Genomic DNA, 22,598 nt, shown 5'->3' with positions numbered 1-22,598 from the left:
CTTCTTGAACAGCTTGTACAATGCCTCGACCTCGCTCATGCTGACTGCAAGAATAACAAGAAGAGGCAATGCAACCAGACAGGAAAATGATGACCAACACTGAGTACACAAAGTAAAAGAACACCTCTAGCTATCAAAATTTTAAAGCAACGTGAAGCCTTCAAAGAAACAGGACAACACTCAAGCTTTTTTATAACTAAGGGAATTGTTTATCGTGAATTCATTTTTTTCTAAAATACAAGACAATCAGATGAAATAAGCAAAGCACGTGATAAGAAAATTCAAAGCACATGTATAGTGTCTTGGTTGAAAATTCAAAGCACATACAAAGACATCAAACAGATACACAGTGTTGGAAAACCTTTTGTAAATAAAATGTGCTGAAGATAAACATTAAAATAATTCACACCGGATACTACTTGAATCACACGCATAAGGCAAACATGGCTAAAATTATAGCATCAAGCCATCCATAGTCAGCTACATATTTTACCTGGATTTTCATGAGTTGCACGATTATCTTATGAAACACCAGCATCCTCTCGTAGTATTTATTATACAGCAAATCGAGCAGGAAGTCGCTAGATTTTCATGATGTCGAACAAACATTATAATCAAGAAAATCTTATTGATGTCGATCAAAATACTGAACCAAGTAGTTATAGAGAGTTTGTTCACATCTGGAGACTCAAACTCTCTTAACAATTAGCTAGCTCAGTCTCCAGCTAATAGGATATGTTGCCTTGTTGCAAATATGAATTAATAATAAATCATACCTCACCGTGGTGAGTTACCAACAATCATTCAGGATGCCCATCTAGATCACACGCTCAAGTACTCCCCCAACAATCACCAGTAAACCGTCAGCTAATCAACTACTGTATGATCCCTAGAACAATCACCAATAAAATAAAGTTCAGGATCATTTCCAATAACATTTGAAACTGCATGGGTCCTCCACATGTATCTAGAAAAAGGGATAGGCTTAAACAATTAAACTGCATGAGTTCATATCTGTCATAGGCCAAGAAATACTGACAATTAAACTGTATAATCTTACTGTCAAAACAAAACAGTTAAACAAACATTATAATTTTGTGCATAGCCTGAAACTGCCTTTTAATTGTGTTGAGGAGGACAAGTAGTCACCATGATGTTTTCTTAGTTACAACCCAAGTGCAGAACGTAGCTACGGCCGCACTAATTTATCGGAAAATCGAAGCAACAGGACCAGGATGCATAGGAAAATATGGCGGCTTCAATGACTGCATCTAAGCCCATCAATTGCTCTGCCATTTTATTGAGAGTTTCACGCCCAAGCACCTGTCAAAACATGAGCTTTAGAGCAGGTATATCTTCCAAATATCAACAGATCAAGTGGTATATATATATATTATAGAGAGAGTTTTAAGTGCCATGAGTGACAAAAAACAGGTGAATCGCCACTAACAAAACAGTCTGGTCTGTTCAACATATGCGAAAACGTTAATTTCTTATATTTCATGGACGGGAGATAATATAATCCATGATAAGGACAGAGGGAAGGAACTCAAACCTCCAAATGGTAGTTTAACTTAACAGGGAGGTTCTGCTCTGCATGTTGGACACAGTAATGTAGCATATCCAGTACAACCATATCAGTTTGGTCATCATTGGATCCTATGTAGAACGTATCAGATACTACACTCGAAATGTTCCATATTATATCATGATAAAAAAAGGTACTGGTGCCATACCTGGTATATCATAAATTTGCTGGGCAGGAATATCTAGTAGCTCTGCTAACTCAGCTTGAACGTGAACACGTTGCTGTATCAACAGTCTATCACCATGTGTGACAACAACAACAGGTTTATCATCTGCGATAAAGATTGTTATAGTCACATGATGTCTACAACAGCAGGCATAAATCTATCAACAGAGACAACATCATACATGCATGAGGCGATGACTGAAGCTAACAATTTAAATCGACAACATGTATAAGAGCCTCTTATTCTATAGCAGGTGAGATCTGAATTGAAGAGAATAAGATAGGATCGAAACATATATTTCATTCATAAAGCAGTATATGTGAACATAAATCTATATTCAGGAAATTTCATATGATGATGATGATAAAATCGATATATAAGGTTTGTGTGCATCTTAGAAATCCCTACCTCCAATCGACAAGAACGGATACATAAAAGTTTGACGAAGTATCTCAGTGTATCCTTTATTGCTGTCATCCATTGACTCGAGGACAGCAACACCATCAACAACAAATATCACGAAATTGACCTTCCGGATTTTGTAACGAAGAAAACTGTATTGCCGCCCCAATGGTTTCATGTTCCCTATCTTATTGCCTTCATCATCATCCCTGTTTATAAATGCTCAGAAAATTAATGGCTTTAAGTTATATATTAAGCTGTAAAACTTCATAAGTTACTTCATTAGCTTAAGAACAATAAAGAAGTTTGTGGAATTGAAACAGAAAATCGGAATTCAAGTATAACGATACTCTGAATGACATGCAATGATGACTGGAATTGTCATAAAATTCAAAACATATCCATATCCATATCCTGGCTAAAAATGTTGTGTCCTGTGAAAGAGAATGGGAGAATTTTCATGGTGGTTGTTGGGGGCCTTCGTCCTCCGAAGGTCCTCAAAAACATGATTTGACAATATCTTCCAAGTGAAATGTATGAACAGATATCTTCGGATCCAGATTGTGAACATGAAGTACGATCAGGACGAAGCTTAAGCTAGACGAAGGAAGATTGAGATGAAGGACGGGCTGATCATCAAGCCGTACGAGGGATGGTGCATAGCCGAAGCTATGCGCAGGGGAGCTTCGGCATAGTGGCAGAAAGGGGAACCGACTTAAAGATGAAAAGACTACTTAGGCTTTGACAGATCCTCATAAGTCATTAGCAAATGTAGTGGACATGAATGTAATTTTACATGGGCTGCGTCCCACGTCTATAAATAGATGAACAGTACTCCCGTACTGTTCACGCTGACTTGGCATTTGCTTTTGCGTCACATTTGTATTTTCATCTCCTTTCAAGCCGAAGGTACATTTGTAATTCGATATTGTCTCTATTTTTCTATGATGACATAAAAAAGCTAAATTGATGATGTTATATGATTATTCATGCTATCTTTTATGTTTCATATGCTTCGTCTTTCATTAATGTATACTGTGATGATGAAGGTTCGTCCTTCATGACCTTCGTCTGAAGATCGTTATATCCTAAGGGAAATAATGCTTCAGAGGACGAAGGATTTTATCGTTTAACATTCTCTGTGTTGCCTTGTTCTTAACTCATAGCACTTGAGAACAAGTCCCCAACATTGGCGCCCACCTCCGGTGAACTCACTTCCACTTCGAGTTTTTTGAACACCTTCGGAAGCCATAGACCCTCGCTATGGCACCGAAGAAAGCTTCAGCGACTGGGGCTGCAGCTCTGCAACCGCTGGACCCTAACCAGGAAACTGTCTCTCTTCGGGAGGCCCGAAGCCAGAAGAGGAAGGCCGTCAGCCCGACGCTTCAGGAGGATGAGCTAGACCAAGAAATCAGGGATATGGAGATGCTACATCAACAGGTGCAGAGGAAGAAGGAGAAGATGGCCCGACTAGTTGAGTTGCAAAGGCAGATAGACGAAGCCTCTGAGGAAGTTCGCCATCTTTCTCACGATGAGCAGAACCGAAGGCCTCAGCAGAAAGACCTTCATCAGGAGGGCTTCGTCAACGAAGATGACTGGTATGACAATTTCCATCAGGGAAATTTTGTTTTCGATGATGCTTCTCCTTTGTCCGCCGAACTGCAGGCTACACCCTGGCCTCCGTCCTATAAGCCACCCCAACTTCCCATCTTTGACGGCCATTCAGACCCGAAGCAGTTCTTGATGAGCTACGAAGCAACAGTGTCTTCGTATGGTGGCAATGCTGCAGTCATGGCAAAATCTTTTGTTATGGCTGTCAGGAGTGTTGCTAAGACCTGGTATTCCTCTCTTCGACCAGGAACAATCACTTCATGGCAGAAGCTGAAGGATATGTTGTTAACCAGCTTTCAAGGGTTTCAGACGAAGCCGGTCACTGCTCAAGCCTTGTTTCAGTGCACTCAGGATCATGAAGAATACCTTCAGGCGTATGTCAGAAGGTTCTTGCGTTTGAGGGCGCAGGCACCAACGGTGCCCAATGAAATCGTCATCGAGGCCATGATCAAGGGGCTTCGTCCTGGACCTGCAGCTCAATATTTTGCTAGGAAGCCCCCTCAGACTCTGGAGAAGCTGCTCCAAAAGATGGACGAGTACATTCGTGCCGACAATGATTTTCGCCAAAGAAGGGAGGAGGCTTTCAGATTTTCTGAGTTGACCAGGGGCTTCGGAGGAAGATTCTATCCGAGGCATGTCAGGTCCATCCATAACTCTACTCAAAATGATGATAAGGGGAATCAGCAGCACAGGCCGCAGCCCTCCTCACAGGCTTCGGGGCAACAACAAAGCTTCTTCCGGCCACCAGCTCCAAGAGGAAGAGGCGCCAGGGGCTTTGGCGGAAGATTTGGAGATCAACCAAGGAGAATATTTTGCTTGTTTTGCGGTGAAAACAAGGGCCATACCACCAGGATGTGCCATGTTACCATCCAAAAGCAAAAGGAGATAGCCGAAGCTGCAGCACAACAAGCTCAGCCGAAGCAGGTCATGCATACTGCTTCGTGCCATGTGCCTTACATCCCAGAATACGTAGGTAACCACCCTGCAATTTCTGTTGCTTCGGCAAGTCAACCTCAAGCTTCCTGGCAACAACCTCCACCTCCACCACCGCTGCAACAAGGCCAACAACCAGAAGGGAGCCAATATGCTCCACACCAAAGGGACTTCAGAGAGCAGTCCGAAGCTCGTACAGTCAACAGCACTGTGCCGGAGTCAAAGCACATTTATTGACAAGTATCCTACATTGATAGCAGTCTTTTCCATTTAGTTCTATTTTCTGTATAATAAAGAACATTTCGATTTTCATGTAATGGTTTTGTGGTTGGTCATAAGGGAAATCTATTTTCTCCGAAGGCTTAAGTTGCTGAAGCTTGAAAGTTTGCGGAGGACCTTCGAATTATTAAAAATCCTTCGAAGTAACAAAAAGTCGTTCTAAGGAATGCAGAGTAAGTTGCTGAAGTTACAAAAAGCCGTTCCAAAGGGAGCGCAGTGTAAGTTTTTGCTCCAAAGACGTTCCTAAGGGAATGCAGAGCATACAGCGAAAAGTCAACGCTGATACCGCCTAAGTAAAAGGCGAAGAAGCTCCAAAGACGTTCCTAAGGGAATGCAGAGCTTATACCGCCTAAGTAAAAGGCGAAGAAGCTCCAAAGACGTTCCTAAGGGAATGCAGAGCTTACAGCGAAGAATCAGCGCTGATACAAAAATATTGTGTGGGGATATGTGTGTATCTTTCGGAACAAATGTCATCTACGTAACATAACATCATCACATCATTTTGCATAGCATAAGCATCATACATCATGTTGCATATGGCACAAGAAGGGGACACAATATTGATCTTCGGAAGTATGCTTTGAAAGAGTGAAAATCGTGTTGTCACAAGGAGACACAATCTTCATCTTCGGAGTATAGCTTCGGAGAATGTTTTCACGAAGCTTGGATATTCTTCATCTGAGCACTATGGACATTGTTGTGATACATAAAAATTTTTCTTCACGAAGCATGAAAAGAAGGGAAGGTGTTTTTTTCGCCGAAGGCTCAAAAGTGGTACGTATGTAAAGTTTCATGCATCGTAAAGAATTGAATAATGAACAGAGACCTGTATATTACATTTAAATGTACCAAATATTACATAAATCACACTTCAACTGTTTTTCCTAATAATACCTAGTCTTCTCTTAATACTACTTCGGCAGCCTCATTTAGAAGCTGTTCAACAACTTTATCCACGATAGTTTCGGCCATTTGTTTAATTTCGTCATCCCCTTTTGTGTGAAGGTCAACAAACGATTCAGCAGGTTCTGAGGGAAGAGAATATTTTTGCATTACTATTACAAACCGCGAACAAAGTTTGAAATAAAAATTACAACACGATACAAACTATTAATTAATACCTAATTGACCTTCGGGCTCTGCGCTCTTTTCAGCAGCCTTAGCCACTTCTCTAGCATCGTGAATGCCCTTTTCACTTCTTTGAATAATTTCTCCTGCCATTTCTCGGCCACCATTATCCCAGACGTCGGTGAAAAATTTTCCACCAACTTGGCTAGCTTCGGTCGAGGGATCTTTAATATCTTCAGCGGATAAAGTGGCTTCGGATTGCGCAAGCAGCTTAATATGATCACAACCTTTCTTCTCTAGAATAGTAGCAACTCCTCTGGCGCCCGAAAATGCGCAGATATCACCGCGGCTGCTCAGGATTTCCTCGAAAGCTTCTGCTTCATGACTAATCCATTCCAATGGACCTTCGGGATTGCCTCTGGAGAAACTTTCTTCACTGGAAAATGCGCCAACGCTGGCGAAGCTGGATTTTATCTTTTTGACGCATTCTATAGATTTAACATAGCATTTCCTCTGGGATGCACGAAGCTCCTGAGTACTTAACTCTAAATGATTAACCAACTGATCACTAAGCTCTCGTTTTGTTTCTTCAAGCACACGTTCCTCTTTAGCTCTAGCTAGCTGTTTCTGAAGATCTTTAATCTCACGTTTTTGGGCTTCGGCCTGGATCTTTGAGGCAGCTTCGTCCTTTTTAACCTTGTCTACCAATGTAAGCAAAATTTTATCCTTTTCCAGAGCTTCGTTTCTCAGTTTAATAACTTCTGACCGAAGGTTGTTGAACGCAATTTCATAGCTCTCATCTTCGGCACTCTTTTGTGCTCTTAATGCGTTGCTTAGGATTAAGCCCTATATGTAAAGACTTGGTATAAGAATAAAAGAATGAATTACGTATTGTAAAATTTTTTTCAAAACAACTAATTCCCATACCTTTAGGCTGTTATACGCAAGACTGTCCGCGAGATCCTCCTTCGTCATAGCACATAATCCAGCTTCGAGCTTAGGGAACCCCATACTTCTAGCCATCTCTCGGCAAACAGATAATTCTTTGTTATCAGGGAGGCAGTATAGGAAGTCATCCTCATTTGTCCCATTGAACACCACTGCTCCCTTTGGATATTTTAACTCTCTGGCATAGTGATTGGCTTCATAAGTCTCTTCTTCAGATAATTTTTTCCCCGAAGCATGTCGTATGATATAATCGCATGTGCTGGCAGGAGCTTCGGGGACGGCAGTGTCAATCTTCTCAACCAAAACTGGTTCTGATGTTTTTTCGGTTTCCAAAGATTGTTCCTTGGTGGGCTCTGAAGGCCCAGCTTCAGCTTTAGCTTCTGCTTCAGCTTGTTGCTTCGAAGTTTCGGTAGACGCTTCAGCAAGTTCGACAGTCTTCTTTGGAGTTGTGCTTGAAGACATAATTGTCTCCAAGACATCTAGTACGTTCACCATTCTTTTTCTTTTTGGGGTCATCAATGGGCCCTTTTGGATTTTTCCTGTTTCAGCATTCGCTGAAGGACTTAAGATTTCCAATACTTTTTGTCCTTCAATTCTCGATTTTTCCGCCTTCTCTGCTAAAGGCGCTTCAGATTTCTCTTCTATCTTCGGCACTGGAGCTGGTTCTGTAGTTTCAGAGGCCAAGGAAACTTCACCAATGAATTCTGGCACTGTGGCCGGCTCAATAAAGCGCGCTCGGTGGGTGAGCACCTTCATCTTTTTCCTTTGCGGCGCTGGCTCATTAGTGGCACTTGTGGTAGCTTCTGTTGCAGAAGAAGTATTCTTTCTTTTGCGACCCAACACCGGATAGTGATAGTCAGGGTAGACAAACCCGACTGCGTCAAATACCCGGTTGAGTCTTTTCTTCTTTCGGCCTCCGAAGGCTGCTGATAATGCAGTGTTCTCGGCCTTCGAATATGCCCCAAGCAATTCGTCACTTAATGTTTCAATGCTTTTCAACCAGTCGTCATCAGGTTCAACAAATTTATCCCCGTATTTGAATGTGTATTTTAGTCTGACCAGTCCGCCTTCGTCGGACTCTTTGATGGTCTCCTTCGGCATTTCCCACTTTCCTGCAAGTGGCCACACCCTGAAGGCAATATGTTCTTGAATCAAGTCCCTTGTCCCAATAAAAGAGCAGACTACGCCGAAGGCTCTTTGGCATTCCTCGGCTGCTTCATCCATTTCAACCTTCGGCCTTCGAAGTCCGAAACGTTGCCAGATGGGGCGCATAATGATACTCTTGACGTCTTCTTGCGTTGTTAGGTCATTTTTTACATAGAACCATTCAGTCATCCAGGCTCCGGGCCATCTCTTCCGAAAGGTCGGCACAGGGCAGCTTGACCCGGAGCGGGCAACGAAGCTGTAACACCCAAAGTTGTTGTGATATTGTTCTTTCCCCCAGGGCTTCGTCTCATATAACAACTCATGAATGTTGCAAAAGCTTTTGGCATTTGGTTCTAAACCTTGGCTTCTCGCAGCCCAGACAAACATCCCCATTCTTATGATAGCTTCGGGAGTAATTTGATGAAGGTAGATTTGAAATGTTTTCAGAACTTCAACAACAAAGTTGCTCAGGGGGAATCGAAGCCCAGCCTTGAGAAAGCTTCGGAAGATTACGACTTCATCTTCTTCGGGGGTGGGAGAAGTTTTTTCTCCAGCATCAGCTCTCACAATAGATATATCTTGAAAATATCGGCCCCTCATATTATCAATATGACTCTGCTTAATGGTGGTTTTCCCGAAAACCGCGTGACTTGGCCGCCATGGCCGATCTTCGGACTCTTCCCCACCGCTTTCTACATCATAATTGTCGCTGTCACCAGTATCTTCAGACAAGCCTTCCAGTATCTCCTTGGTAATTTTTTCCGTATTGGTCTCCGCCATCGCTATAAGGAACCCCAGGTTCTTCTCTTCAGAGAGACTCAGCTTCATCTCAGGACCGGCCTTTTTGTCTTCAGACATCTTCGGAAATGCTAAAAACTGTTTTCAATGCCGAAGCTTCAAAGCTAAAAGCTCAGTAAATTTTTGCGCACAAGAGATAAAATTGAGTAAGCAGGGGCAGATGGCAAGTGTGCGTACCAAAATGAGTTTGTGGTATGATCTTATTTATATGCCCAGTGCGTTGAAAGTTGAAAGACCCACTTGTCAGTGAATGTTGCTATTCTAGCAAAGGGAAGGTGTTTTTTCGGACCTTCGGCTTAAGGCCTTCGTCCATATCGCAATCTAAATTTATCATTAATAAATTAATATTGCGAGGGGCTACTGTTGGGGGCCTTCGTCCTCCGAAGGTCCTCAAAAACATGATTTGACAATATCTTCCAAGTGAAATGTATGAACAGATATCTTCGGATCCAGATTGTGAACATGAAGTACGATCAGGACGAAGCTTAAGCTAGACGAAGGAAGATTGAGATGAAGGACGGGCTGATCATCAAGCCGTACGAGGGATGGTGCATAGCCGAAGCTATGCGCAGGGGAGCTTCGGCATAGTGGCAGAAAGGGGAACCGACTTAAAGATGAAAAGACTACTTAGGCTTTGACAGATCCTCATAAGTCATTAGCAAATGTAGTGGACATGAATGTAATTTTACATGGGCTGCGTCCCACGTCTATAAATAGATGAACAGTACTCCCGTACTGTTCACGCTGACTTGGCATTTGCTTTTGCGTCACATTTGTATTTTCATCTCCTTTCAAGCCGAAGGTACATTTGTAATTCGATATTGTCTCTATTTTTCTATGATGACATAAAAAAGCTAAATTGATGATGTTATATGATTATTCATGCTATCTTTTATGTTTCATATGCTTCGTCTTTCATTAATGTATACTGTGATGATGAAGGTTCGTCCTTCATGACCTTCGTCTGAAGATCGTTATATCCTAAGGGAAATAATGCTTCAGAGGACGAAGGATTTTATCGTTTAACATTCTCTGTGTTGCCTTGTTCTTAACTCATAGCACTTGAGAACAAGTCCCCAACAGTGGTCCTCATTAAGGCCTTAAATGCTTATAAAGCATACAGAAGGTAGGTAAGTAATTCAGGACACCTGTCCTATTGATGCTGGAAATCAATCATATCTGACGAGAGACAACAAATCCAGTCACAATCTAAAGTTAGTCCTAAGAATCAGCCTCATTCTGCAATCTGTATACAGCTGGTGACAGCTGAGATTAGAAATGAACATACTGAATGGCAAAAGGTTGATTACTCGAATCTGTTGACAGAAATTTGAGAATTACTCTCTCAAAAAATAATAAACAGTTTGTATAGGGTCACGCAGTGTACAATGTTTTTCTAGTTTCACGACAGAAAACAAAGAGTTAGTAAGTCACCCCTTACCACATTGTTGTCTCCCCATGGCTTATTCCTTTTGTCATCCACTGATGCAGCATTTTGAAATTTTTCTCTAGGTTGTTTGACCAGCCACGTGTATCGTAAATACATACGACACTTGAATTCCTTGGAATTGGATACTCGCGAAGAAACATTGTACCATTTGATTTTGAATTGCCTAGCAAAATCAATTTAGGTCCAATTACTAAACAGTAATAATGGATGAAACTAACTTCAGTTGTATGTCACCACGAAATAGCATCCCAAAAAAGGTTAAAGCTTACATGACACCTGTGCTCGATCTGGTGCAAAAGGATCATCATCCTTGTCAAAGACCCTAGTAATTCGGTTTACAAGTGTGCTCTTGCCAGAACCTCTAGGGCCCACCAGGAGCAATGTGGTGACCTCAGGCAAGACAAAATGTCCAGCCTTTGCGCCTCCGACTCCCTCAATCCAGTCCCCAGGCTTATACCTGCTCAAAGGTTGACTTTCTAATGAAGCATTTAATAAATAAGAACATAACAGAGTGGACTTTCCTAGGTATTTATAGTGCAAGCACCCTTTCGTTTCAGTATTTATGTTTGGTTGGTTCGTTGAAGAAGTCTAGTCCCCACTACCCATTTAAAGTTTGGTAAGCACAGATCATAGCGTATAAAGTACAGAAAATGCAGAGATGAAAAAACACATGCTATCATATTTACATGATTCAGTCCATGCCACGAATCATGAAAAAACACCAAAACGAAACACGTTCACCTTGTTGCTCTTCTCGTCCAAGTCGATGTCGTCGATGCAGAACTCACCCTTCTCTGCCACGGACCCACGATGCACACAGCAACAACGAAACCGCGATATCCATATCGTCCTAAGAAAGAAATACCCACCGCTCAGTTAGTATCAGTTGCCATCAACAAAACCAGCTCAACACCATAGTCCACAAGTGGAGGAAGGCAGTACGAACAGAGTGGAACTGCAAGCGCAAACACACCTTGGATCCTGTTGAGCACCTTCTCGATCTTGGCACGACAGCAGCTGCATTCCAGGTCCACCGAGACGATGATGGTCGGCATCTGCACAGCTCCCTGGTCGCGACTCACGGCCAAATTCTTTCCTCTCGTGTTGCTACTTGCTACACAGAAAGAGATGCACACAGACAGACAGATGCATATCCTAAGAAATTCACGCACGCACCCACACAGACAAGGACAACCACCTATGTGACTGCAACTTATTTTATATCTACCAGCACGCAACAAGAAAAGAATCAAGGAGAGCAGAGAAGAAGCAGTGTGGGGCCGTTTGAAGCGTAGAACACACTCCACCCAGAAAAATTAAACTAACTCATCAACAGGAGGGATAAGAGGTTTGGCCAAAGATCAAATCGTCAGCACATAATCTTTAAGCAATAAATCCCTAGAAACCTCATCTCAATCAAAGAGTAAAGAGCGAGAAGGACGGGGTGAGCAGAACACCTTGAATCGCCGAGGAGATTTCCACATCGGGGTACAGTAGGTCCACGGCCTTCCATGGAGAGCAGCGTGGATCTCGCATAGGAGGAGTTCGCGACCTCGGTAGGAAAGCAGCTCGGTGGGGGAGTGGATCGCGGGGTAGAGCAAGTCCTCGTCCTTCCTTGGAGAGCAGCATGGATCTCGCCGTGGAGGAGATCGCGACCCCGGAGGGAAAGCAGCCCGGTGGGGGAGTGGATCCCGGAAAATCGGACGCCGTGGAGGTTTTCAGCGTAGCTCGGTGGAGGAGGGGCTGGGGATGCGAGGGAGGGGACGCGTAGGCGGGGTACGGAGGGGCTGAGCGGGGGGGGGGGAGGCGGGGGTGATGCGACAGCGCCCGCTCGGAAAGCAGCTCGGTGGGGGAGTGGATCGCGGGGTAGAGCAAGTCCCCGTCCTTCCTTGGAGAGCAGCGTGGATCTCGCCGTGGAGGAGAACGCGACCCCGGAGGGAACCACTTGCTTCCTCCACACAATCCGCCACCGAGGACAGGAACGGCCCTCCTCGGTCGGATTATTGGCCGCCGACGATGGGGGAACTGGCCCCTTTGCCTCCTCCGGCGCGGGGACGGGGAGCCTGAAGGCCCACCAGCCCGACGGATGGCCACGGTGGCGGATATGGCTGCGCCCCTTGCGCCGGACGGTGGCGTCCAGGCAGGAGACGGCGACGGGCAGGGGCAGCGCCGCCGTCGGGAGCGAGAGCACGTAGCCGGGGGGCCCTCCCACTCCTCTCCTCGGCCACCGCCATCCATGTCGCCGGTCGCCCTGGTCGCCGCAGATCGGCGGGTTCTTGGGTCTAATCCAGGCGGCTGCGCCTCTCCTTTGCCGCCTTCATCCACCATCGCCATGAACAGCGGCCGCGCGAGCAAGCAGGATAGGCGACAACCGACGGACCGGCGGCGCGTTAGCAGAGCAAGGGAAAGAAAGAGGTGGGAAAGATGCGCGGCGGGGACACGGCGCGGGCGGGGGCGGGATTGCAGGGAAGGGACGGCGCGGGCGGGGGCGGGATTGCCGGGAGGAAGACGGTGCGGACGGAGGCTGGAGCGGGGGCACGGTGAGGGTGGTGAACGCCCTCGCTCCAGCCTTAAGGTGTAGTAGAGATACGAACTTCTCCCCTAGATCCGGATCTCACGAGCAGCGGTTACTAGGTACGCAGCTCCCTTGTCCTCCCTTCGTCTATTATACCGATGCCCAGATCTGTAGAGCCGCCGTGGTGGTCGTCGTCCCCGACGCCGCCCATCCCTTGCGCTCGCGGTGGACGCTTGTCCGCCCAGCGCAGTGCCGTGGCAGCGTAGCGTGCTTCTCCCTTACGTGCCACTGCAGCTTCGCGCAGCGCCCAGCCCCGGCCACCCGCGCAGCGCGCCTGGCCTCTGCCTCGCCGCTGCTGGCGCACGACTGAGCCTCTCCAGTGGTGTGCTCGCGCGCCTGTGCGGCGGCCAGCCAGCGCGGCAGTGCGTCCACGCAACCAGGCGCCAAGCGCCCTGCTCCCTCGCGCAGGCGAGCTCCCCCGCGCGCGCGAGTCTCAACCGAGCAGCCACAACCTCGGTCGTGGTCGGCCCTGCTGCGCCCCATTCTCCTCCTCTTCCCCGTCCTCGGCGAGCTCAGCCATGGCCGTCGCGGGCACTTGTACTGCGTTGCGCGCCCGGTAGTCCCGCCCCTCGCTACGGAGCCCCTGCCGCACGCCCCAATCATAGCAAGCCGCCGCCGCTGGCCTCAGCCGCCTGCGAGCCCGTTGCAGCCAGGCGCCCACGACCCATTTTTTCTCCCTTTGCTGTTGCAGTTCGTGCGTGAGAGAGAAGAACTAGGAAACCGCACGAGTTCCACGCCCAAATTCAGGTTAGAGAAAACCACCCAGCGGCCCCCACTTGCATGCACACCCTCACACAAGCGAGATCTCCACCTTGCCATGCATGCAGGCATGCAACGCATGTGGAAAACTGTCCCCACACCAGATCACATGGATTCTCTGCACATGTGCTCCGAATTGCCAACCGTGTGGCTTAGCCCATCCAATTACATTGTGCCACGTCGTTTTGAATCCGTTTGGGCCGTTCCAGTGTATTAGCTCATATTAGCGTCGTCAATAAGTTAATAACATTATTACGCTTTAATTAATTAATTGTTTGCTTATCTGATGGTAATTGAAATAGAGATTTAATTAAACTAACTTCTAGTTTTATTTGCGCTTTTATAGATACATATTAATATGATTGCGCCTAATCGAATGTCTTCGAATTAATACTTGTTAGTATAAATGTGTTGCAACATGCGTCGTCTCTTGTTGATCGAGTGCGTCTCGCGTGCTGTCAGCACGTTATTTAATTATTTCTGTTATTGTTGCTGGCGCTAATTAGTCAATTATTGTTAAGTTGTTAGTTGTTTAAAATAAAAATTCAATTAGAACGAGTTTATAGTTTTAATTCGTCCTTTTGTAAATATAAATGTCAATTAACTTGATTAATACCAGCTTAAATACTTTAAATTAATTAATTGTTCGTTGTGTTCGCGTGCGGCATCGTTTGCGTGTCATCGTGATGTTCGCGCACGTAGTCGCGTTAACTCACGTGTGTCGCGCGCTGTCGTGCGTGTTGTTTGGCGTGTCGCGTGCTGTCCCGCGTGTTGTCGCGTGCGTTGTCACGTGTCGTTCGCGCGTGTCGCACGTGTGGTTTCACGTGTGTTGCGCGCGCTCTTGCGTGTTGTGTGTGTCGTTCGTGCGCGACGTCATGTTGTGCGCGCACACTGTGCGTGCCGCAATGTTGTTTCGCGCGCGTCGTCGCTTGTCATTCACGCGTGTCGCTCGTGCTATTTGCACGCGTTGTCACGCGTCGTTCACGTTTGTCGCGTAGTGTCTGCACGTGATAATAAATTGTTTTCGCTTATAAACACTCATGTTAATAACATTAATTCATCATGTCACATATTTTAGATAATTAACTTAAAGTTTGCTCGACTAATATTTATTAGACTAATATTTCAATTAGATTAAATATGTAGTGTTCAACTATACTTTTATAATAAATATTAATATGACCAGTATTAACTTAACTGCTTTGTAATTATTTAATATTTATTTAGTGTAAACACGTCACTATTTAGTTTTCCTCGTCTGTCGCGCGTGCTGTCCCGCACGCGGTGGCGTGCTGGTTCGCGCGTCGTTCGCGCGCACTGTCTCGTGCGTCGTTCGTTTACTATGTCGCACGTGTCTGCGCGTCGTCTGCACACTGCTTTATTGTTTCGCGCATCGTAAATTCGCCTCGCTTAAAATCCCTCGCTTTAATTAAATAGTAGTTATAATTTATATTTGATAACACCTAATTAAATGTCCTAGTTCGTATTCGTTTAGTGTAAACACGATAACTTGTCGACCGTATCTCCGACCGACACGTTTCTTTCCCTCGTGGCGGTAGAAGCGAGCTCTATTTTATTCTGCACATTTTTATAATGTTTTATCTTGTATGGTGTAATGTTCTTATGCATATATATATATATATGTTTCTTTGCTTGTACTTGTTCGTCTTCGCTTCGCGTTGCGATTAGATCGCGATTTGTTTCCGCGCTTCGAGGAATCGAAGATCAAGCGTTGACGACCAAGTGATCAGGCTCTTCGAGTTCTACAAGTTTGAAGACCCTGAGCATCTGTTTGGTGAAGGCAAGTGTCCTCTGACCCATTATGTCCCATTTACTTTATAATACATTGTCCCGCATACTATGAACAACCTAAGGATTTACTAGCTTTCTATTTACCTTGTCCTTGATTTACCTTTTGGGTTACTATGGTTAGCTACATGCTAGCGCTTTACTTTAATCAATGAACATGATGAGATACAATGATGATACTATGATTTTATTCTGGATATGATGATATACTTGTGGCATTTAGGGGACTCGAGCGGTTTCTCGAGTGCCTCTCCGTAAGGACCTGTTCGTTGAGAGACTACCCGGGATAACAGTGCAACCATGAGGGTGAAATGGGATGCCCTTAGCTAATTAATTAGAGGAACTAGAGGTGTAGTTGCTTCGCCGTCGTGCCGTCAATGGGGTCCAGGCACAGTGCTTGCTCTGCCGAGGCTGAGTGCCGAGGTTCTTTCGTTTTGCTTTTGTTAGTCACCCTCCTGCGGGGAGAGGTACTGGAGAAACCTAACGGGCGGCTATGACCTCTAGGGAATCTTTGTAAAGGCTACGTAGTGATGCCCTGCCGGACCACCTAGGAAGTGATCAATGGGGAGTCATGATCCCCGGGCAAGACGGGAATCACGACTCATGGGTAAAGTGTGCGACCTCTGCAGAGGGTAATTAAACTGATATATCAGTCGTGCTCACGGTTAAGAGCAGCCTTGGGATCCTCTTTGATTAGAGATACGTCGGATACACCTCAGATGATGACTTTAATGATGATGGTTAATGATGGTGACTTTAATTATGTATTCTAGTATTTCCTCTCTGAGGAGGTACTTTTTGGGATTATAACTTGGGTTTTATGATAAAATCTGGCTTCTACTAACAATAAATACCTGACCAACTAAAAGCAACTGCTTGAGCCTAACCCCACATAAAAGCTAGTCCACTTCAGCCAAACGAGGCATTTGCTGAGTACGTCGATGTGTACTCATCCTTGCTTTACCACAAAACACCAGGTTGTCCACATTGCAACCACTGCTCAGGAGAAGATGAAGCCGTGGAAGGAGACTTCCAGGAGTTCCAAGACTACGACGAGTTCTAGGTGTGGGTTGGCGGCAAACCCAGTCAGCTGCCTGTGAAGGCCCTGTCTTTACTGTGTTTCGCTTAGCACTTTGATTTACCCGTTAAGTTGATGACTATGTGGATGTCTCTAACCCTGTGATGTAATAAGATAATACTCTTTTATGTTATTATTCGAGCACTCTGCGTGATGATGTTCATTTATGTAATCACTGTGTACGTGAATTCTGATCCTGGCACGTACATAGTTCGCATTCGATTTGCCTTCTGAAACCGGGTGTGACAGCATGGTTAGGATATCTAGGGTCTTCAAATCCAGGCGGTTGCTCAACATATACAAGTTCATTTATGAAGCCATTTAAAAATGCACTTTTTACATCCATTTGATAAAGTTTTATATCATAGCATGATGCATATGCAAGTAGGATACGGATGGCTTCCAGTCGAGCAACCGATGCAAAGGTCTCTCCAAAATCTAAGCCTTCAACGTGAGAGAAACCCTTTGCAACTAGTCTTGCCTTGTTCCTTACAATCACACCTTGATCATCTTGTTTGTTTCTGAACACCCACTTTGTTCCAATGATTCTTGCATCTTGTGGGGGCTTCTCCAGGGTCCAAACTTCGTTACGGGTGAAGTTGTTAAGTTCTTCATGCATGGCATTCACCCAGTCCGGATCCTGTAGCGCCTCATCTATACAAGTAGGCTCAACACAAGAAACAAAGGAGTGATGTTCAATAAAAGAAGCATGTCTATGTGATCGAGTAATAACCCCTTGTGAAGGACTCCCGATGATTTGGTTTTGAGGATGAGCTTGAAGTAGTGATGAGTTTCTCCTGTCAACCACTTGGGAAGAAGATCCTGGAGCATCAACATCTTCGGCTTGTACCCTTGCTTGTTCATGAGAGACAAATGTATCTTCATTTGCATGCCTCTCATCTTTTTCATCATCTTGTGGTACATTTGATGAAGAAGGCCTGTCAATGTTTTGCACTTCTTCTTCATCTTCTTTTGGTTTGATAGCTCCAATTGGCATGTTCTTCATTGCTTCCCTAAGTGGCTCATCACCTACATCATCAAGATTTTCAAGTGCTCCTTGGGAGCCATTAGTCTCACCAAATTCCACATCATATGTTTCTTCTACCACGCCAGTGCATGGTTGAATACTCGATATGCTTTGGACTTTAATGAATAACCCAAAAGAAAACCAATATCACAACGTCTTTGAAACTTCCCTAGGTGATGGCGTTTCTTGTAGATGTAGCATTTGCACCCAAACACCCAGAAGGAGACGTCTGGCTTTTTCCCATTTAGCAGTTCATAGGGAGTCTTCGCAAGTAGCCGGTGAGGAAATAGCTTGTTTGATGCATAACAAGCAGTGTTGACAGCTTCGTCCCAAAACCTCTCCGGTGTGTTATACTCATCAATCATTGTTCTTGCAAGTGTGATCAAGGTCCTGTTTTTCCTTTCAACAACTCCATTTTGTTGAGGTGTGTATGTTGCAGATACTTCATGCTTGATCCCAATTTCGTCACAGTACTCATGAATGTTGGTGTTGTCAAATTCTTTGCCATTATCACTTCTAATCTTCTTGATCTTGCAATCAAATTCATTTTGTGCTTTCTTGGCAAACTTCTTGAATATAGATGCAACTTCAAATTTGTCATGGAGAAAGAACACCCAAGTGTATCTTGAGAAGTCATCAACAATCACTAGACAGTAGAGGTTGCCACCGGCACTTACATAATTTGTAGGTCCAAATAAATCCATATGAAGTAGTTCCAGTGGCCTTGATGTTGACATGAAAGCTTTAGTAGGATGTGTATTAGCAACTTGCTTTCCAGCTTGACATGCACTACATGGTTTGTCTTTTTCAAACACCACATCTTTAATCCTCTAACCATGTCTTTCTTTAATACCTTCTTGAGTGTGCTCATCCGAACATGTGCAAGCCTCCTATGCCAAAGCCATCCAAGTGAAGCTTTGGTGAAGAGGCAAGTTCTTAAGTCTGCATCTTCTGAAGTGAAATCCACTAAGTAGATGTTGTTGTATCTAAATCCCTTGAATACCATTGATTCATCATCCATCTTTGATACAATAACCTCTATTGGAGTGAATAAGCATTGAAGTCCAAGATCACAGAGTTGACCCACTGATAATAAATTGAAGCTCAAAGGTGCAACTAAGAGAACATTTGATATCGATAAATCATTTGAAATTGCCACCTTGCCAAGTCCTTGCACTTTTCCTTTTGAATTGTCTCCAAATGTGATTTTATCTTGTCCATCAACATTCTCATCAAGTGAGGTGAACATCCGTGGGTTGCCTGTCATATGTTGTGTGCATCCACTGTCAATAACCCAATGGCTCCCATCGGTCTTGTAGTTCACCTACATCCATAGACAAATCAAGCTTGAGTTTTGAGGGGCCTATATTGCATAGGACCAGTGACTCTCTCAATCAAGGACTTTGCAACCCAGATTTGTCTAGGTCTACTCTTGTTTGGTGGACCTAGGAATGTAACTTTGACCTTTCTATTTGCAACCTTTCTTAGAACATAATGAGCATTGAAAGCAAATGGTCTTGAGTGCTTAGGCAAGGGAGTTGGTGGTTTGGCTTTGCAGCTGTGGGCAAAATGACCTTCATTTCCACACTCAAAGCATTTGATAGGCTTGTGAGTCTGCTTTGGCTTGTATTGAGTGGTAGCTTTCTTTTGCACAAAAGCATTGTATCCAATACCACTCTTGTTGTTTTTCATGATAGTGTTCATAAGCAGCTCATTTTGTAGGTATTGACCCTTGTTGAACTTTTGCACACTTGTTGCAAGATGTTCATTTTCACTTTTTAGTTTCTTGACCTCATTTTTAAGCCTTTCATTATCCACTGCCAACTCATTGTTGAAATCATTGTTCTCAATAGCAACCTTTCCTCTAGTAGTTGCATCAGTCAAGTATTTCTTCAATTTTTGGTTGTCTAAAGTCAGGACTTCAACTTTTTCAGTCAATTCAGCATGTAGACTAGTTTGATCTCCTTGACTCAAATCATCACATGAGGTTGCTACATCAATCTTAACAACAGGGTTAATAGCCTCATGTGTTTTGCAAGATAAAAGTTCATTTTCAACAAGAAGATTGTCATGATCAAATTTAATTTGAGTATAGTCTTCCTTGATTTTTACTAGTCTATTTTGCAACTCCCTATTAGCTTCATTTAGCTTGTCACATTTATCCTTAGCATCTTTTAGGGAGTTTGTGAGCTCATTTACAGTTGATGACATAGTTTTATTTTCTTCTTTCATTTCATCACTAGCTTTCATAACTATGTCATATTTGGCATTTAAAGATTCATTTTCATTTTTCAACCTATCACATTTAGCTTTTGACTTTCTAATAATTTGAGTATATTCTTTAAGCAAGTCAGCTAGCTCATCATATGAAGGTGAAGCAAATTCCTCATCACTATCACTATCACTATTATCAGTAATATCAATATCATTTTGTACCTTCTGTTCACCTCTAGCCATGAGGCATAGGTGAGAAGTCGATGATGGCGATGGTGTTGGTGAAGAGAAGTCCCCGGCGATGGCGGCAACTTTTTCATCATTCTCTTCTTCACTTGAAGAAGATCCACTTGATGACTCAATGTCAGTGAGCCAGTCACCAACAATATATGTCTTTCCATTCTTCTTCTTGTGGAACCTCTTTTGCTTCCCATCCTTCCTCTTGAAGAATTTCTTTTCCTTCTTTTCATCATCGCTGTCATCTTCTTTCTTGCCCTTGAACTTGTTCTTCTTGGGCTTGTTACATGATGAGCAAGATGACCAAGCTCACCACAGTTGTAGCAATCCATCTCAGAAATGGGCTTTCTTTTGTTGGAAAAGAATTTCTTCTTTCTTGAATCAAATTTGATGCCTTCTCTGTTGAGCTTCTTCAACATCTTGGTGGTCTTCCTTACCATCAAGGCAATGTTAGCATCAAGGTCATCATCACTTGAGGATTCTTCCACAACTTGTATTTTTGCTTTTCCTTTTCTTTCTTGATTTGCTTTGAGAGCCAAATCCTTTCTTTTGGAAGATGACTCTTCTTTGTCGTTGATGTGCATGTACATCTCATGAGCATTGATCTTTCCCAAAATCTGTGTAGGTGTGGTAACTGAAAGATCCATTTGATGTAGCACAGTGACAATGTGTCCATATTTATCTATTGGGAGGACACTGAGAATCTTCCTCACAACATCCTATTATGAGATTTGAGTAAGCCCCAATCCATTAACTTTCTCTACAAGAATATTGAGACGTGAGTACATGGCATTGGCATTTTCATTAGCAAGCATTTCAAAAGAATTTAACTTTCTCATGGCTATGTGATATCTCTCCTCACGCTCACTTCTAGTTCCTTCATGTAGAGCACAAATGTCCATCCACAAATCATGAGCATTTTTATGATTTCTTACTCTATTGAACACATCTTTGCAAAGGCCTCTAAAAAGGGTGTTTTTGGCCTTAGCATTCCATTTCTCATAATTAAACTCATCACCTACAAGATTTGTGCGATCTCTAGGTTCGGGGAATCCTTGTGTGGCGGCTTTATAGACACCAATGTCTATAGCCTCTAAATATGCTTCCATACGAATTTTCCAATAAGGAAAATCGTCACCGTCAAAAAAGGGAGGAGGTCCATCCCCACCGGACATCGTAACTCTTAGCGGTTAAGCTAATCTAAGAGCAACAAGGCTCTGATACCAATTGAAAGGATCACGATGCCCAAGAGGGGGGTGAATTGGGCTTTTCTAAAAATCAACACTAATTAAAAGCTAAGCAAGAGCCTAACTTCACCCCAACAACTAGCACTAAGATAATAATACTAGAAATACAATAATGCTAAGACAATACTTCAAATACTTGCTAAACAAATACACAATATAAAGTGCTTGAATTAAGTGCGGAATGTAAAGCAAGGTTTAGAAGACTCCTCCAATTTTTCTCGAGGTATCGAAGAGTTGGCACTCTCCACTAGTCCTCGTTGGAGCACCCGCGCAAGGGTATCGCTCCCCCTTGGTCCTCGCAAGAACCAAGTGCTCACTACGAGATGATCCTTTGCCACTCCGGTGCGGTGGATCCCTCGAGACCGCTTACAAACTTGAGTCGGGTCACCAACAAGATCTTCACGGTGATCACCGAGCTCCCAACGCCACCAAGCCGTCTAGGTGATGCCGATCACCAAGAGTAACAAGCCGTAGACTTTCGCTTGACCAAGAGAAGCCTAATGCAAGTGGTGTGTGCTCTAGGTGGCTCTCGCTAGCGCTAATGAGGAACAAATGCGGGATTAAGATTCTCTAATCTCCTCACTAGGCTTTTGGTGCTTGCAATGCTCTAGCAATGTGCTGGAATAAATGTGGAGTGCAAGACATTGAATATGGTGGGTGGAGGGGGTATAAATAGCCCTCACCCACCAACTAGCCGTTACAGGCATTTTACTACGCACTGGCGCACCGGACAGTCCGGTGCGCCACCGGTGCACCAACGGTCGTTTCCAACGGCTAGTTCTGACAGTTAGCCGCTGGAGTCATGGCACACCGGACAGTGAACAGTCACAGTCCGGTGCACACCGGACAGTCCGGTGCACTGTCCGGTGCGCCACTATAATTCATTTATGAACCAGTCGCGCCTGGGTTTTGCTGCACGGGGAGACCTTCCCCTGGCCTGGCCCACCTGGCAGATGGTGCACCGGACAGTCCGGTGCCCCAGGGCCAGAAACCCTACCTCTTGTTTTTCAGCTGATTTTCAAATCGGTTTTCGTTCTAACTTGTGAGTGAGTTCTAGAGTGACACCTAGCATTGTATGTGAGTGTGATTGTGCACCAACACTACACTAGAACTGTCTTGGTCAAACTACTCATCGACAACCCCTCTTTATAGTACGGCTAAAAGAGAATAAAAGACCTAACTAAATTACGAGTGTCCACATCTCCTTGACACTCGGACTCTGTAGTCCTTCACCTTTTGTTTCGTCGTTTTAGCCGTCGCTTC

General features: G+C 44.3%; 1 protein-coding gene across 1 annotated transcript; it reads right to left on the bottom strand.

The window, feature by feature from the left end:
• Positions 1 to 1,128: 1,128 nt before the first annotated feature.
• Positions 1,129 to 10,842, bottom strand: LOC109939189 (uncharacterized). Its single transcript, XM_020541154.3, has 6 exons — positions 10,659 to 10,842; positions 10,381 to 10,552; positions 2,163 to 2,365; positions 1,737 to 1,859; positions 1,556 to 1,659; positions 1,129 to 1,323 (listed from the first exon to the last, which is right to left on the bottom strand). The coding sequence occupies exons 2-6, from the start codon at positions 10,527 to 10,529 to the stop codon at positions 1,201 to 1,203; spliced, it is 702 nt and encodes a 233-aa protein (XP_020396743.3). The 5' UTR covers positions 10,530 to 10,552; positions 10,659 to 10,842; the 3' UTR covers positions 1,129 to 1,200.
• Between the last annotated feature and the right edge of the window lie 11,756 nt (positions 10,843 to 22,598).

This window comes from Zea mays, chromosome 7 (assembly GCF_902167145.1).
Source record: "Zea mays cultivar B73 chromosome 7, Zm-B73-REFERENCE-NAM-5.0, whole genome shotgun sequence".
Classification (NCBI taxonomy): Eukaryota; Viridiplantae; Streptophyta; class Magnoliopsida; order Poales; family Poaceae; genus Zea; species Zea mays.
This window is presented reverse-complemented; position numbering and strand designations above follow the sequence as displayed.